We start from the raw sequence: 18965 nt of genomic DNA on the forward strand, positions 1-18965 counted from the left end.
CTCTTACACCTGTAGACCATGAAAGAAAATGAGTTTGGACATCTGGAATAGTAGAAATGTAGGAGTGCATTAGGATGGAAAGATCAGAATGAACTAAAGAGAGGATGCTGGCTCAAGAAGGAGAAGCCAGAGTCTGCCCGGGGCTAGATTGGATAGAGAGGGGACACCAGATGTCTCTTACTAATGGGTAGAGAAGGGGGAATGTAGAACAAAGAATCCTTGTTCTAACATTGTCATGTAACCAAATGAAAATGATTGTTCTGTAAGGTTGCCAAAAGTTTCAGCTCCTATGTTAAGTTTGACTTTCATGTTAATGTTTTACAACCTCAGGTTCAAAAACCTAGAACTTGATCCCCTGAGGCCATTCTCCCTCTACCTCCCACAAAGGAATTTAAAATTTACAAAATTAGTATACAGCATTAAGTGTATCAAAATTTAGATCTTGGGATTTAGGAGTATAGGCATGACTATTGAAGTAGTGAGTTTTAAAATACATGTATAATATATACTTTTAAAATGTACTTATAAATACATACATACATACACACATATATATGTATATATATACACACCAGTTGGGAAGTAAACAAGCATTTATTAAGCACCTACTATTTGCCAGATACTGTGGTAGGTACTTTACAAATATTATCTCATCTGGGGTGTATGTGTGTGTATCACACATACACACATATATATGATTGTATAAATACACATATCTATGTATATATACACATATTCTAGTGTGTATGTATCTGTGTATATATATTATACATATCTGTATCAGAACTTGTACATCCAAATGAGTTTTATTCCCTCCAAAGTAGCCACCTTAAGGAGTTATTCATTTTATTTGAAGCTCAAACACTTGTGGAATTCTGTGTACAGTAGAAGAGTACTGGCTTTGAAGTCAGAGGATTTGGATTCAAATCATGCCCCTGACACGGCCTATGTGACCTTTAGCCTCCCCAGGACTCAATTTTCTCAGTTGTTAAAGGAGAGGATTGACCTCTGAAGGCCTTTCTATCTATGATCCTTTGGAATTGTCTTCAGAACATGATCCATCTTTTGATCATCCTTAAAGGTGAAGAGTCATTATTTGAAGCCAGAGATCAGAGATTTGATTTTGGGAAGTAGTCTAAAGTCACTTAGAGACAAATCTGGTCAATAAAGTAGGTAGTCAAACTGGGTGATGCCATTTTTGTTTTTCTAAAAATGAAGAATAAGGGAATAAAAGGTGATTAATTTTCTTTTTGTTTACTGAGTTGACACTTTCCTCCCTCACCCCTTGGTCACTGGAGTTTACACACAGATACTGAAACACTCTCAGGTTGCTGATAGATGTGACTTAGATGTGAGTGGCCATGCTGGCTGGGTCCCTGTTTCCCAGCATAAAGGTTGAACTGTGCCTTAAGGTCATGTTCGAAACTGTCCCTTTAGTCTCCCTTCTGTCCTGTTCCTGAACTTCCCTGATGGGTCAAAAGAACAACCTAAAATAACCTGCCCATTGCATGACCCAGAAACCTCTTTTTGCCTTAAAGGAAGAAGGGATTGTATGGGAGAGTTACACAGGATGGTTCAGCCCCATTGAGTGACAGAATGTTCCCATGTCAGAGATAAGAAAAGGGTTTTCAAGCAAAAATCTGCTCTCTTTCTTTTCTACAACTCTTTGTTCAATGTTGCTACTTTCTATTTGGTTCCCAGAAAGTCTCAAGCCTCTGACCCTGACTTCTCTCTGGACTCAGAGTTCTAGTTTGACAGCAGTAATTACAAAGCAATGAAACTGGTTTTGTTGCATGACTCTACTCTTACCTACTATCACCTTACAAACTGGCCTTAAAGGAAATTCACAAGAGGAGTTCCAAAAATGATTTGATCAGTGACGGCATTGTTGAAATAGGGGTGTGGCTTCTTCAGGTGACTCTTTGTGATGGACACTCATTGGGATGTGTAAGTTCTGGTATGCTTGTTTAGGGAAAAAAATTGATCTTGTCACTTTATAATCACATTCCTCTAGCCCTTCCTCTTCTTTATCAGCTGATGCCCTTGTCTTATACTTTATTAGGAATATGTATATCACACACACACACACACACACACACTCTCTTTATTGTATAGTGGCTCACAGGTTAGGAGACATTGATTTGAATGAGCCCCGTGCTTAGTAGAAGTTTGCTGTTTCTACTTTGGGCAATAAATCATGTTTCCCTGTCCTCTTACCATAATGTGTTCCCAGGTGTGTTTGTTTATGATTTTAATCCCTAAGTGGTGTTGCCTAGTGTTTTGTTTCTTTGTGTGTCTATCACATCAGGGTGTACAACATCAGTTTTGTTAGTTCAGCTGTCACAGCAAATGTGTGCATGGTAGGATAGATTTACTCTACAATCTAGAGGGATAAAGAGTCCAGAATGGATTGGACAAGCCTGCTACCCACAGATAATTGTACAATTTAGGTGGAATGTGGCATGGGGGGAGATAAAACAAAATCCTTCTCCCCCTCCCTTTCCCTACTCTTTAAGTAATAGGTTTGGATTTGGAAATAATATACTTAGTAAACATTACATAACAAAAGGGATTGAAAACAAAACTTAAAAAACACTTTCCATATGAGAACCCTTCCTTTGTAACCCAAAGCAGGGTGATGGCAGAAATTCCAACATTTATGCTGACTCTAAACCTTCAAATGGACATCCTTGAGAGAAAGGTTGTATACAAATACAAAGTGGTAGTATTGTAATACTGGCATGAGGAGCCAGGTTTGGATTTTAAAGAAGGAATGAGTTGGCCAGTCAATAAACATTTATTGAGTGCCTGCTATATGCAAAGCACTGGGGATACAAAGAAAAGCAAAAGACAGTCTCTGCCCTCAAGGAGCTCACAATCTAATGGGAAAGACAACATGCAAAAAAAAAAAAAAAACTATGCACAAACAGGCTAAAGAAAGGATAAATAGGAAATGATCAACAAAGACAAAGCACTAGAATTAAGAGGGATTAGAAAAGGCTTCCTGTAGAAGGTAGGATTTTAGCTGGGACTTGAAGGGAAGACAAAAATCAGGAGATGGAGATGAGAAGTTGAGAGCATTGTAAACCTGGGGGACAACCAGAGAAAATGCCCAGAGCAATGAGATGGAGTGTCTCCTGTAAGGAATAGCAAGAAGGCCAGTGTTACTGAATCAAAGTGGAGGAGAGTAAGGTTGAAGAAGACTGGAAAGGTAGAGGAAGGTTAGATTATGAAAGGATTTGAATGCCAAACAGAGCATTTTGTATTTGATCCTAGAGATGAGAGGGAACCACTGAAGTTTGAGTAAGGTAGTGAAAACCTAGATGGAAGAGAGTACCAAGGACAAGAGGCTAATCAACAGTGTCAAAGGCTATAGACAGGTCAAGAAGGATAAGGACTGAGAAAAGGCCATTGGATTTGGCAATCAAGAGATCACTGGTAACTTAGGAAGGAACAGTTTTGGCTGAATGATAAGATGACAGATTACGGAGTTAAGAAGAGACCAAGAGAAGTGGAAATGGAGGCACCTGTTGAATCCTGCCTTCTCAAGGAGTTCAGCCACAAAGAGCAGAAGAGATATGGGGTGATAGTGGGGATGAGAGGGGAGAGACATAGGCATATTTGCAGTCAGTAGGGAAGCAGTCAGGGAGAGACTGAAGACATGTGAGAGAGGAGATGACAGAGGGAGCAATCTTTTGGAGGTAGTGAGATGGAATAGGATATTTTGCGCAGGTACATGGGTTTGCTTTGGTAAGAAAAAGGGCCACCTCTTCATATGAGAGAAGGGTAAAAGAAGAGATAGTGGAAGAAGGCATCTGAATGACATATTCAATCCACTCCAATAAACATTTATTAAGTGCCTAATAGATACCATGCATTGTGCTAAGTGCTGCAGATGAGAATAATAAAAAGATAGTCTTTTCCTTCTAGTTCCAGTACAATTTGATTGTTGAATTTTCAGAATATTTTGATATTTTAATTTCAGTACAGAGATGGGTTATCTGTTAGTTTATAAGGGAAGGCAAGCTTCTGGTACATAATTCCAGATAAGAGATCATGACTTCCTAGATAATCTGGTATTTGCTAAATTTCTGCAACCTTCAATGACATGTTGCACAGTTTCTAACATTTTACTGAATAATTTGTATTGGTTAATAAGTCTGGATCTTTTAAAGTTAATTTTTCTAGTTGCAATGACCTGATCCTGAATCATTATCATAATCTTTCTTTCTATAAACAAATCTACATGACTCAGCCATATATTTGACACTTTTTGGTTGACATATTTTTGGTAGAGTTCATGTGAATATTGCCTATAGAGTGCCTTTGGATTCCACTCTTGGATCTTAGCTATTTATTTTGACAAACCCAGTGGCCCATACTTGTTTTTGCTTTGTGATGTGAGATGTATTTGTTCCAAAAGTATTTCTATGAATTTTTAATCTCTTTACTATGTGCTCTGAGGACCTCTAGCAATTCTATTCCTCTTTATTAGAGAGGAAATGTTTCTATACCTGCCTTGGGGTAATGAGCCCTGTGTTTCATTAACTGTGCATGGATTTTGATTTGAATATCTTCTAAATCCATTATTGTCCATTTTACCATGCCAAAAGATTGGCATTACATAGGTGTTGATTGCTGTAAGTATGTTCTTCCCATTAAGCTTTGATTTTAGGATGCCAGTAATTCTCTTAACCTATAAGTCCTAGCTTCTTGATAACTTTATGTTAGGTGTATCTTGCTTGGAAGAGACTAAGATATTACCTTCACCCATTGGTTCAATTTGATCTACAGATGTACGTTCAAAGCTTTCAGTCTGTATTCTTCCATGGCCCACATTAAGAATTTTGCATTTATTCAGTCCAAACGATATTTTCATATAGTTGAAGAAAATATCTATGTGTTTTTTAGTGGGACCATATAATTTGGTGTCATCCAGTGATTGATATGATATTTTGGTATGACTTTCCCTTTAACTTGAAAGCCACACTCAATTCTATTTAGGAGTGATGATAATAAATTTAAAGGTAGGCAGAACCATAGCAAGCTTAAGCAGTTTTCCAAGAAGATACCATATTTTACATAAATTGTTCTTGATATAGTTTTTTGGGGGATATTACTATTAAAACAACACATCTATGTAGTTATAGTTTGCATAAGACTTTCATAACAACCCATTTATGTTGCACTTTGGGGTTTATAAAGGTCCATAAATTGGTGAGATAGATGCTACAAGTAGTATCATCACTTTTTTTTTTTTACAGATGAGGAAACCAAGGCTTAGAGAAATTAAGTCACTTGACTTAATTGTTTGTTTTTTAAAGTTTTTAAAGTAACAATTGTAGTCACACAGCTACCTCGTGCACAAATCCGGGTCTTTTGATTTCAAACTCGAGATTCATATAATTCCTGAAATCTAGGGAAACCATTTAAAGAAGTATTTTTCATTGATGGGGAAGGGAGGAGGGATAAAGCGAGTTTGTTTAAAAAAAAAAATAAGGTCCAATCCTGAGTCACCCCCACCATCTGCTTTCTCTGCTCCTACTCTCATGCTGCTATACACAACCTTAATGACTGTCAGTACAATTTCTTGTTCTTACCTCTAAAGTAGAGCCTCACTGCTGTGTTTTTTTATCCTCTCTTAATTTAATTTCTATCATGGTCCCTACAGTGTCCTTCATAAACCTCTTCACTGTCCCAGAGTATCCTACTCCAATCTTTCAGCCCATGTCCTCATCTTCTGTTTTACTGAGAAAATGGAGGCTCTCCAAAGGGAGTTGCATCAGCTTCTCCTTACCACATCTTCTTCCCTTAAGCTAAAAAAAGATCCCTGCCTCTTCAAATTGTCTTAAAATACTTTGTCTGGATCTCTTCAAATTGTCTTAAAACCCTTTGTCTGGATCTCTCCATTGCCTTAATCACATCATACCTGACATTATTTCTTGCATCCCCACCCAATGGTTTACAAGCTCCTTGAGGGCGAAGGCAATGTCATTTTTCATTTTTTAATTCCCAGAATCTAGCACAGTGCCTTGCACTTAATAAATGTTGGCTGATTTGAATAAATTTGAACAGGTATTTGTGAAAAGAAAGTACATCCTAGTCAGGAGGGATAGTCAACACATGTGAACATAGATTAATACCATCAAAATACAACTGTAAAATTACATATTTTGAAAAATATTTGCCTGGAACATAGAATAAGTAAAGGGGAAGGGAATATGCATTTATTACATTCCTGCTATGTGTTAGGCACATATAATCTCAATTGATTATCACAACAGCCCTTCGAGATAGGTGTTATTATCCCCATTTACAATTGTGGAAACTGAGGCAGACAAGAGGCTAAATTATTTGCTCCGAGTCTCAAACCTAGTAAGTGTCTGAGGCCGCATTTGAACTCAGGGCTTCCTGACTACAGGTCCAGAGCATTATCCCACTGTGCCACCTAACTACCTCAGCATAGGAGAATGAAATCAGACAAGAAATGTAGGATGGAGCCAGACTATGTAAGGCCTTCAGAGCTAGGTTAAGGAATGTGTATTTTTATTCTATAGGGAACCACTGAAGTTTTTTGAGCAGCAGAGTGATGTGGCTAGCTGGGGGAAGGATCAGAGGATGGGCAGAATGGAGGCAGGGAGGCCAGTTAGGCTTTATCAGAGGTCCAGGCAGTAAGTGATGAGGGTTAACTAACCAGTAGCAATAAGGGAGGGGCTGGGTAGGGGAAAGATCTTGTGGATTTAGAAATAACAGAACTTGGCAACTGTTTGGATATAGGGATTGAGGGAGAGGGAAAAGCCAAAGATGATTCCAAATTACAAGCCTTGCTCACTGGAAGGTGCCAGAAATAGAGAAATTAGAGATACTGTATGTGAGCTAGTATTATCTCCTTTCCCTCTACAGGACTGTACTGTAAATCCCTTTTAAAACACCTTGGATTGTGGTGTACTGCTTTTGGGGAACAGGGGAGAGAAGAAACCCATGTTTTCTCCAGACAGAGAAATAGTAGAAAAGAGGAGGAAATGGTAACTTCTAGATGCCATGAATGAGGACTAGGGTGAACTGGCTGGTCCCCAAGGGAAGGAGCACCGCAGAGGGGGACAGGCAGCAGTGGGTGCTCCTGTTCCCTAATGCCCTGGTCTGTGGTACCACAAATATTTTTTTCAAAATTATGATTTTACAGTTGTATTTTGATAGTATTAATACATGTCTACCCACTCTTCAACTGTGGAACTGTCGCTTTAAATAATTTATATGCTCTGAAGTTGACGATGAATATTGTCTCTTTTTGCTGACAGTATTCATCATTGTAGTAAACATTTGACCAGAAAATATCATTTGACAGGACTCATTTAAACTCATTTCCTTGTTAATTCCCCAAGGCACTTTAAAAAACAAACAAACCTATAAATCCTTTGTGAGAGATCTGAGACTTATTTTCCTGTCAGAATGAATTTCTTCACAAATTCATGAAACTATTTTATTCATTTCCTCCATTGCTGATAATTTGATGCTTGATCATATAGTTTTTCAGCTTTTATGTTAAAAGCCTAAGGGATATTTCAAAGAAATCTTTGCTCCATCTTTTGTTCCTAAATTTGCACACTGGTCTGATTTTTTTTTCTTTTTTTTAAAATTTTTTTATTTTTGTAATTAATAAATTTATTTATTTTTTGTTTTCAACATTTACTTCCACAAGATTTTGAGTTCCAAATTTTCACCCCATCTTGCCCCTCCCCCCACCCCAAGATGGCACGCATTCTGAATACTCCTTCCTCTAGTCTGTCTTCCCTTCTATTTCTCCCCCCCCTTCTCTTATCCCCTTCCCCTTCAATTTTCCTGTAGGGCAGGATAAATTTCTGTACCTCATTTCCTGTATTTCTTATTTCCCAGTTGCATGTGAAAAAATCTTTTTTTAACACGTGTTTTTAAAACTTTGGGTTCCAAATTTTCTCCCTTCCTCCCTCCCCACTCACACTCATTGAAAAGGCAAGCAACTCAATATAGGTTATACATGTGCAGTTATGCAAAACACTTCCATAGTAGACAAGCTGTGAAAAACTAACTCTATTTCCCTTAATCCTATCCCACCCACCCATTTATTCTATTCTTTCTTTTGACCCTGTCCCTCCTCAGAAGTATTTGCTTCTGATTACTCCCTTTCCCAATCTGCCCTCCTCTCTATCATCTTCTACTCTCTTGTCCCCTCTCCCCCCTATTTTCCTGTAGGGTAAGACAGATTTCCATACCCAATTGAGTGTGTATGTTATTCCCTCCTTAAGTCAAATCCTATGAGAATAAGATTCACTCAATTCCCTCTCACCTTCCCCTGTTTCCCCTCCACTGTAAGAGCCTTTTCTTTTGTTTTTGTTTTTTTTTTGTGGGATAATTTACCCCATTCTACCTCTCCCTTTCTCCTTCTAGTATATTCCTCTCTCACCCCTTAATTTTATTCTCCAGATATGACCCCTTCATTTTCAACTCACCCTGTGCCCTCTATCTATCTATATTTATCTATACATACATATAATTTTTTCCCCCCAACTACCTTAATACTGACAAAGGTCTCATGAGTTATAAATATCATCTTTCCATGCAGGAATGTAAACAGTTCAACCTTAAAAAGTCTCTTATGATTTTCTCTTTCCTGTTTACCTCTTCATGTTCCACTTGAGTCTTGTATTTGAAAATCAAATTTTCTATTCAATTCTGGTCTTTTCATCAAGAATCCTTGAAAGTCCTCTATTTCACTGAATGACCATTTTTTACCCTGAAGGATTATACTCAGTTTTGCTGGGTAGGTGATTCTTGGTTGTAATCCTATCTCCTTTGCTCTCTGGAATATTATATTCCATGCCCTGCAGTCTCTTAATATAGAAGCAGCTAAATCTTGTGTTATCCTAATTGTGTTTCCATAATACTTGAATTGTTTCTTTCTGGCTGCTTATAATATTTTCTCCTTGACCTGGGAACTCTGGAATTTGGCTACAATATTCCTAGGAATTTTCCTTTGGGGATCTCTTTCAGGAGGAGATTGGTGGATTCTTTCAATTTCTATTTTGCCCTCTGGTTCTAAAATATCAGGGCAGTTTTCCTGGATAATTTCTTGAAAGATGATGTCTAGGTTCTTTTTTCTGATCATGGTTTTCAGATAGTCCAATAATTTTTAAATTCTCTCTCCTGGATCTATTTTCCAGGTCAGTTGTTTTTCCAATGAGATATTTCACATTGTTTTCTAATTTTTCATTCTTTTGGATTTGTTTTACAGTGTCTTGATTTCTTATAAAGTCACTAGCTTTCAATTGCTCCATTCTAATTTTTAAGGAAGTAGTTTCTTCAGTAAACTTTTGGACTTCCTTTTCCATTTGGCAAATTCTGCTTTTTAGGGCATTTTTCTCCTTATTGGCTTTTTGGACCTCTTTTGCCATTTGGATTAGGCTATTTTTTAAGGTGTTATTTTCTTCAGTATTTTTTTGGGTCTCCTTTAGCAAACTGTTGACTTGTTTTTCATGATTTTCTTGCATCACTTTCATTTCTCTTCCCAGTTTTTCCTCTACTTCCCTTATTTGCTTCTCAAAATCCCTTTTGAGCTCTTCCAAGGCCTGGGACTGATTCATATTTTTCTTGGAGGCTTTGGATGTAGGAGCTTTGACTTTGTTGTCTTCTTCTAGTTGTATGTTTTGATCTCCTTTGTCACCAAAGTAAGATAATATAGTCTGACTCTTTTTGTGAGGTTTGCTCATGATCCCAGCCAATTACTTGAGTTTTAAACTCTTTGTTAAGGTAAGAGTCCGCTTCCAATGTGAAGAATGTACTGTCCCAAGCTTCAGGGGTTTGTACAGCTGTTTTTAGAGCTACTTCTAGGGACCTGTAAATTTTCAGTTCCTCCAAGGTGGTATGATAAGGCGCAAGATGTTTCCTCCCCACCACCACAACAAGCTCCACCATGCCAGCACTCCTCCTTGCCCCAGGACTGCCACCCAGAACTGTGACCCAGATCCAAGCATGGGCAAAGCAAGAGATTCCCACCTCAGCCCTGGCAAAGAGATCCCTGCAATCCCCCTCTGATCTGCCACTGGAGTCCCCCTCAGTCTGTGGGCCAGAAGCTCAGAAAACAGCTTCAGTCCAACCTCGGGACTTACGGCTGAGACCTAGCTTCTTATCTCACTGCATCACAGACTTTTCCCACTGACCTTCTAAGTTGTCTTCGGTGTTGGTGGGTTGAGAAGTCTGGAAACCACCACAGCTGCCCACAATTCAGTCCTCTTCAGCCTGCTCCAGGGTTGCTGCGGCCTGCGTGCCCACACCACACTGCGCTCCTCTCCCTGCACGGTGCAATACACCTTTCTGATCAACCATCCAGGTTGTCTTGGGCTGGAAATTTTTTTCACTCTGTCTTTTTGTGGGTTCTGCTGCTTTAGAATTTGTTTAGAACCATTTTTTTATAGGTATTTGGAGGGGTTTGGGGGAGAGTTCAAGCAAGTTACTGCTTTCCCTCTGCCATCTTGGCTCTGCCCTGATTTTTTTTTTTTTTAAGAAAGCCCTTGGCTCTAATTTCTATCATTTTTGAGCATGCTCTATGTGTATACTATAGTAAACATCTAAACCAGGAATTTTTCACCTTTTTTTGTGTGTCATGGACTCTTTTGTCTGTCTGGTGAAGCCTATGGGACACCTCAGAAAAATGTTTTTAAATGCATAAAATAAAATACAAATAATTAAAAAGGAAGTCAATTATATTGAAATACAGTTATCCAAATATTTTTTTAAAAGTTCAGGGGGCAGCTAGCTGGTGAAGTGGATAGAGCACCAGCCCTGGAGTCAGGAAGACCTGAGTTCAAATGCGGTCTCAGACCAGACACTTGACATTAACAATTACTAGCTGTGTGACCCTGGGCAAGTCACTTAACCCCAATTGCCTTGCCAAAACAAAACAAAACAAAAAAAAAAACAAACCAAAAAAGTTCATAGACCCCAGGTTAAGAACCCCTGATTGAGACCATGGTCCCTATATACTTTGATTTTATTTTTTAGACCAATTTGTTTTTTAATAATATTTTATATTTTCCCTAATTACATGTAAAAACAATTTTTAACATTTGTGTTTTTTTTAAATTTTGAGCTCCACATTTTCTCCCTCTCTTCCTCCCTCCCTCCTCTTTGAGACAGCAAGCAATCTGATATAGGTTATATGTGTGCAATCATGTAAAACATATTTCCATATTAGTCATTTTGTGAAAGAAAACTTGAACACAGAGAGAGAGAGAGAAAGAGAGAGAGAGAGAAAGCATGCTTTGGTCTGCATTCAGACTCCATCAGTTCTTTCTCGAGGCAGATAGCATTTTTCATCATGATTCCTTTGGGATTGTCTTGGATCATTGTATTGCTTAAAATAGCTAAGTCTTTCAGAGTTGTTCATTATACAATATTGCTGTTCCTGTGCACAATGTTCTCCTGGTTCTGCTCACTTCACTCTGCATCAGTTCATGTAAGTCTTTCCAGGTTTTCCTGAACTCATCCTGCTTGTCATTTCTTATAGCACAATAGTATTCCATTAGACCAATTTGTTAATAGAAGTTAATATACTTTGTCTTGTCCTGTAGTTTTTGTGGATTTGCCTTACCTCCCCCTAAGATACTGTAAATTCCTCCAAAGTACAGACCATATTTTCTTTATCTCTGGGTCTTCCACGGTACCTCCCCTATTGCTGCTGCCATAATAAGCATTCTTTTGATGAAAAAATGTAAGTTGGAAATGTGCTAAAATGTTATTGCTCACTTGTAATTGTGGGCAAAAAGTTCCAAGCATTATGGGTATTATGGAGATGTAGTCTGTGATTCCCATAAGAGAAGCAAAATGTCAGAAACAGCTGAGAGAGATGTTAAGGGCCTAAAAAAGAAAGAAGCCATAATTTCCCCCAGGAATTGTATATCTCACTCTATTCTTTCCCAAACAGTTCAACTTCTACCTCTTATAATATTAATTAAACAACTTTGAGGTGTGTGTGTGTGGAGGGGTATCATGATTCCTGTTTTACGGATAAGGAAACAGATTTGGTGAGGGTTAAGTGACTTGCCCGAGGTTACACAGCTAGTTAGTAACATGGCCAGGAATAAAATCTATAATTCCTGATTCTTAATTCAGTTCTTTTTCTATCACACCACATATCATACAGTCCTCCAAATGGGAATCTAAGTATGAATGAATGAACAACAACCAAAAAAAACCCCATTTTTAAGCTCTTAATATGTGTTAAAAACTGTGCTAAGGGCTGGGGATTCAAATACAAAAGTGAAGACAATCTCTACCCTCAAGAAGTTTACATTCTTATGGAGGAAGTAACATAATAGGAGAATGGTGACCAGGGAGAGGTATTTTGATGTGGAAGTTACAGAGATGAGATGACAGTGGAGCCGTAACAGAATAGATTGACACTCGGTTTCCAACAGCAATGGCAATATTGATTCGAGAAGAGTACAATAATAATAGTACCATGGCTGGTATGAAGATGGGGCAGTAAAGTATGGCTTGAGGCTGCTTAGCTATAGTGAGTGGGCTACCAGAAGCACTTGTCAATACGGTAAAGACAGCAAGGGCTCCAGGTTGGGAATTGCAAAGTTGAAAATTTAAATCTTCGAGGGCATGATCTCTGATAACCTGAGATAAATCGATTGGTGAGAATATGGTGAAGTTCAGTAAAGGTGGTAGCTTCTTTTCCCTTCCTTTCAGAATTGTTTACCTGATTTAGTCTCTACTCCTGAAAGTTTCTATGCCATCTTCATGCTCGATGACATCTTCTGTCACTGAGGACTTCTCACAAAAGATAAAGGAGTTTCTAAGAATCCCTCCTAGGATCAGACTTTGTGAAATCCTATTCTATTCCTAAAGAGACAGGAGAAAAAACCTGCAGAAGGAAAGAGTTAGAAAAATGTGCCAAATGACAAAAGTAGGGGAAGAGTCATAAGAAAGAATGTGGGGTGGGGGTGTGGAGTAGGGAGAGAGACAAGATTAACAGGTAGGTATGAAGAAACTCCAAATTTAGGATAAGAAAGTTAAGTTTGATGTAGAGGATATTTGAAGTAGTGGACATAAATTGGTTGTCCCAAATACTACCTACAACTAAACTAGTTTGAACTATTAAGTACTTGTAATCCTGATTTGCTTTTCTATAGTATTATATTAATAATGATTATTTGTTCTCTTTTTCATGTAAAATGAATGATCCAAAGATGGAAACTCTTCAATCCCACATGAAAATGAAATTTGCCTCGACAAGACAAAACAGTGTGCAGTGGAAGCAAAAGTTGATGTTAGTGACAAAACAGGACCAATCAACCACCTTCTAGCTGGGGAGCCCAGAGTTGTGAAGCCATTAGCAACTGATGGTGCTAGTTCCACCTGTGAAGAGGAACATCCTGAGAAGGCAGAGTCTCCAGGCTCTGAGGAAAAAGCTCAAGCAGAGTATCTGAAATCAACAGATAAAGCTAAGAATCCAGGAGCATCCGAGGAGTCTGTGCCACCCATATCTGCTGGAAAAAACGAACTTCCAGGAACAGATGAAAAGGATAACAGGGAAATTGAGAAAGGCGCTCAGCCTGTAGGAAATTTTGTCGAGACTGAAATATTTGGAACTATAAAGGAGATTAAACCACTGATAACAGCTAGTGAAGTAGAACCTATGGAAACAGGAGAACATAATGAGCATCTAGGAGTGGCTGAAGAAGTTGAGCCCCAAAGAACAACGAAGGAGAATAAGCACCTGATAACATCTGAAGAGGCTGAACCTCAAGAAACAGTGGAAGATACTCAGCATGTAGATACTGATAGAAAGACAGGAGTGTCAGAGGAGAACGATTATGTGGGAACAGCTGGTGAGACTGAAACTTCAGGAACACTGGAAGAGACTGAACAGGAGGGAATAGCTGGAAAGACCAAAACTGCAGGAACATGTGAAGAAACTGAGCATGAGGAAACAGCTGGAGAAACTGAACCTTCAGGAACACATGAAGAGGCTGAGCATGAGGAAACAGCTGGAGAGACCAAACCTTCGGGAGTGATGGAAGAGGCTGAGCATGAGGGAACAGCTGGAGAGACCAAACCTTCAGGAACAATGGAAAAGGTGACTCTGGTAACAGGTGAAAAGAACAACTTTCAGGGAACAGTTGAAGACAATGAATTTCCAGAAATACTTGGGGAGGTTCAGCCTCTTGGAGCTCCTGGAAAGAACAACTACTCCAGAACAGCTAGAGGCACTGAACCTCCTGAAAGAGTGGAGAAGACTCAGTTGGTAGAAACAGTTGGAGGCACTAAACCTCCCATAATAGCTGAAGGGACACAGGAAGACATGAAGCCATGGATGGAAGTAGCCAGGGAAATTAACATGAATGAAGAGAACCAAGCAATTGAAGGTAATGGTTCTGTTGTTCAAAATTCAAACTATTTAAGCCCTGAATTCTATAAGGACAGCCATCTGGAAAGTCATACCCAAGTGTCTAGGCTGTAATATAGTCACCCAAAACCACATCTTAGGTTGCTGGGAGTGGAAAACTACTTTTCCTCATTAGAACTTCTGTTCTGTCATCTTGGTTCGATGATTAGATCTAGTTCCTTGGTGAAATTTTTCTAAAACACAATCTGTATCCACCATATTTAAACCAGAGAAGCAAATAAATAAAGTTTAGAATTCTGATGCTTTTCAGGTTTACCTTCGATCATAGCTTATATATGGTATGGGAGAATATCAGAATAGACAGTTGAGGGGGAAAAATTGTCATGGTGTGTGTGTGTGTGTGTGTGTGTGTGTAGAAATGGAGGAGCAACTTGGCATTGGAAAAGTCATTACTACTGCCTCCAGTTGCCTGATCTACATCTTGCCACTGGACCCAGATGTCTCTGGAGGAGAAAATAAGGCTAATGACTTTGCACAGCCTTCCCTCACTTAAATCCAATTCACTTACAAATCATGACATCAACTTCTTGATGTCATGGTCCTCTCAAGACAAACAACAGCAAGGGCTGCCTCCCCGCCCCACTAGAATTCTTTTTGCTTTTAGGACAGGGATAGAGAAGAGCCCCTGTACCTGGATGCAAGTGATATTTTATTTTAAATCTAAAGTGTTCGGGTCTTTTAAAAAATGTAGTATGACATTATTCAAGGAGTGAGTCTAACTTGATTATGTATATAGCATATCTGGTACCCTAGTGTGCTTAATAAGGAGAAAATAATTTTCTGCGCAGACAGCAACAAAAAGTTGAGGGCCACATTACCATTTTGCCAATGTTTCAGTTTCACAGTGAATCACCTTCTTTTATAAATATTTGAAACTTGAACTATTTCTTATTTATTAATATTTACATGGGATTTTCTACCTTTTTATCATATGCTCTGCTTTCATTTTATTTTATTTTTCTGCTGTCATTGTTTTAGCCTTAATTTTGTATCCTGAATTTATAGGGAAGTGATTTACCCCGGGCACACACTTCCTCAGGGCAGAACAAGACTAATGATTGGGTTTCAGTCACTGCCTTTCTTCCCTCCCCCTGCTAACTTTCCCCCCCCCCCCCCCCCCCATCTCATACTTATTCTTGAGACTGAAAGTGTAAGCTCTGTCAGAGCCCAAGCTGCTTGGTCATCAGTTGATGTTGGATAATGGTATCCTATCATGATCTCTGTGGTTACTGTTTCCAGGTGAGACGGGAGAAAGGGTGGAAACTGAGACGCACAGTGAGATAGTGAGTGAGGGCTCTGAAACAAAGGAAGAAGAAACGGGAGAAGCTGTGGATACTGCTGCAGCCACAGAGATGGGTACGTTGGCAGAAGGGTGAAGGGCTACACCCCGCTTGCACTGAGAAGACAGGAGAACCTTAGCGAGGCTTATTAGCACATTTCTTATCACCCTTCTAACTTTTGCTTTTATTGCATATTTTTGTACAACCTTAGGTTCCATAAAATCTGATATTCTGTTCAAGCTGGAGTCCAGCCCCTTCATTTTATAGATAAGGAATCTGAGGCCTGGGGAGGTGAAGTGACTTTGCCCACAATCATGCAGGTAATAGCAGAACCAACTCCCGGTCATTGATGTCCTAATTCTTGACCTACCCGGTCTAGTCCCTCCACCTTGTTAATGTTTGTACAACGGTGAGAATGGTGCTATCACGCCTTTTTTATGCAGTCTTGTTTAGACTTGTTCCTAAAACTGCCAAGGCAATTTAAATTATTTAAAAATAACAAAAAATTCATACGTAGACCACAGGATCGTAAAACTTCAGCACTAGAAGCAGTCTGAGAGATCTCTGATTCTGAGACTCAGAGAATTAGCACTTACTTGAGATCATATAGTTAGTGAGTGGCAGAGCAAGGATTTAATCCTAAAGAAAGAATCCTTGTTAATTATTTATTGAAGCAGTTAGGTGGTATGGTGAAGGGAGTGCTGGACTTGGAGTTAGAAAGACCTGAGTTCATCTCCTGCCCCAGACATGCCTATTTATCTGTGTGACACTGGGAGCAAGTCACTTAACTTTCCAGCCTCGGTTTCCTCACCTGTAAAATGGAAATAACAGCAGCACCTACCTCACAGGAGTGTTGTGAGGATCAAATGAGATATTATGTGTATGTGTGTATGCATAAAACACTTTGAAAACTATAAAGGGCTATATAAATGTTAGCTATTATTATTATTTTCTCCACAAATTTATCTATCCAATCTTGGTAATCAGTGCTCATTCACCAAATGTAAAGGGAAAAAAAAACAGAGACTGAAAGAAGAAAATGTAAACCTTTAATTATAAGTGATTAGAGAAGGAGTAGAAGAAAGAGTAGCATGCTATGGACCTGAGTGTACATACATACACATGCACACACATGTTCCTATATACACACCCATGCACACATGCACATACACATACACACACATGTGTGTATGTATACACATATTTGTTAATGGAATCACACAGCTGTGATGGCCACACACAGTTCACAAATGTCCCATCACTCAAAGAATCCTAGAATTTGTTGCAAAAAAGAACCCTAGAGATCATTAAGGCCAACCTGTTACCTTGTTTTAAATACATACATCACCCTAAAAGTAAATTTCAGTTTTAGTAATGATTTATTCATTTATCATTATATGTAAAATAAAACAGCAAAAGTTATTGCCAATAACTGCAAAGCATGTTACTTGTGGAAGGTTAAGAACTTTCCATGCCCAAATTATTCATGTTTTTCAAGTGTGCCATTTTTAAGCTGATTTCATGTTTGTAGCAGAGGAATTCCATTTGGTTGTATCTTTTTAAAGACATACCCTGTGTCCCAAAATTCTGTTATATCTTTAATTTTGTTTTAAATATATTTCAGAGTTAACAAATAGCAAGAAATAAGATCCAGATGCTGTCTATGCAGATTCTACACTCTTCATCTTGTTCAGCTGTTTAAATGAAAGTCATTTTACAATCTTTTGACTTTTGGGGGTGAGGGTAGGGAATATAATATCAGAACTTTACAAAGAATTTATAAACTTTTGTCATTGTTAAAAAAAATTTGCCACAAACAAGTCACCTTTCAAAAATTCTTCAAAGGTTGCCAAGAAACTTTGACAAGTAGTTGCATATGTACATTTTCACTTATCTGCCATAGAGTGCCTTGTTATGTTAATATTCAATTAGAATTATGTTTTTGAAGCATTTTTGTCTGGAATGTAAATATATTTTGTATCTTTTCAAATTTGAGTTAGATTCTTCTAAATTCATTTTTACATTTAAACAATAACTACTGAAACCTCCTGTTTAAGTATTTAATCCACAGGTATACAAAATGATCAAAGACATTGGCTTATTTTTTCTTATTTAAACAGATTAATACTAGTTTATGACCAAAATTTTAAAATGCTGATTTTTAAAGTAGATGATAAGTTACCAGAATAGTTACCCTTCCAGAAAAGGAAACATAGAATATGATTTTCAACTTGTATATTTTATGCAGCTTTTAAAAGTAAATTAAAAAAAAAATCAACATCATGATAGAATCCCAATCTATCCATAATAACCTATTTAGAAATGTAATTTTTAAAAATGACTACGTAGAATAACAGTAAAATCTAAGAAAATCTTTTTTTAATGCCAAAACTGCTGAAATTATGCCATAGCTTATTAACAAAATGCATTTTTGTAACTTTAAATTTTAATATTTTGGAACCAGTGACTGTATTTCTTTATTAAAATTATCAGCGAAATGAGTTTTAAAGTTTTATGGATGCCTTTTGTCTTTTATAACACAGGAATTTCCCAATACTGTCCCTTCCCATCCCGCCAATGACAAAGAAAAGCAAAAAGATGGAAAAAGAAAAACTAGCCTGACAACATTCTGTGCTTACAGTCTTCCACCTTTCTACCAAGAAGGAGAAAGTGCCTTTAATTATTTGTTCTCCAGGTCCAAGATTAGTCTCTGCAGTTAATCTGAATACCTGCAGGCTTTTGGTGTTTTTTTCATTTACATTACTTTAGTCATTGGGCATGTTGTTCTCATAGTTCTGTTTATTTCACAATTAGTCAGTTCATACCAGTATTTCTAAGTTTCTCTCATTTCCTCATATTTGTCATTTCTTATAGTGAAGTAATATTCTGTTATCTTCATATGCTACAATTTCTTTAGCAAATGTCCAATCAATTAAAAAAAACTGGAAATAAAGTAGTCTAGTTTGAAACAATACAGGAAGTGATGGTGAAATTTTACAAATTTTAAAAAGGCATTAGCATTCATATTTGAGATCCTTGTAGGGCCCATTCCATCTATTTTAAAAAATGTGTATTACACAGCTGAAACACAAATAGAGCTCCTTTTCCAGAGAATATATTTACATTATACAAGCATACAGTTGCTGAAAATATATTTTGAATTGATTGGTGATTCCATTGTTTACAAAGGTTGATTGCAATCATTTATAGGTAAAATACACCAAAAGCTGATAGGT

The 18965-nt window shown here is 37.9% G+C and overlaps 1 protein-coding gene across 2 annotated transcripts in view; it reads left to right on the top strand.

Moving 5' to 3' along the window:
* ERICH5 (glutamate rich 5) overlaps positions 1–18599 on the top strand; it is a 29239-nt gene extending 10640 nt beyond the window's left edge. Inside the window, exons 2-4 of one of the 2 annotated variants that reach the window (XM_027849990.1) lie at positions 13230–14408; positions 15689–15805; positions 18273–18599. In XM_027849990.1, the coding sequence (XP_027705791.1) occupies positions 13230–14408; positions 15689–15805; positions 18273–18310 (1334 nt within the window). In that variant the 3' untranslated portion in view covers positions 18311–18599. Of the gene's footprint in view, positions 1–13229; positions 14409–15688; positions 15806–17353; positions 17634–18272 lie in introns of those variants that run through there. The other variant, XM_027849991.1, reaches the window with a different exon arrangement.
* The last annotated feature ends 366 nt before the right edge of the window (positions 18600–18965 follow it).

This window comes from Vombatus ursinus, unplaced genomic scaffold (genome assembly GCF_900497805.2).
Source record: "Vombatus ursinus unplaced genomic scaffold, bare-nosed wombat genome assembly UNPS02008961.1, whole genome shotgun sequence".
NCBI classification, from domain to species: Eukaryota; Metazoa; Chordata; class Mammalia; order Diprotodontia; family Vombatidae; genus Vombatus; species Vombatus ursinus.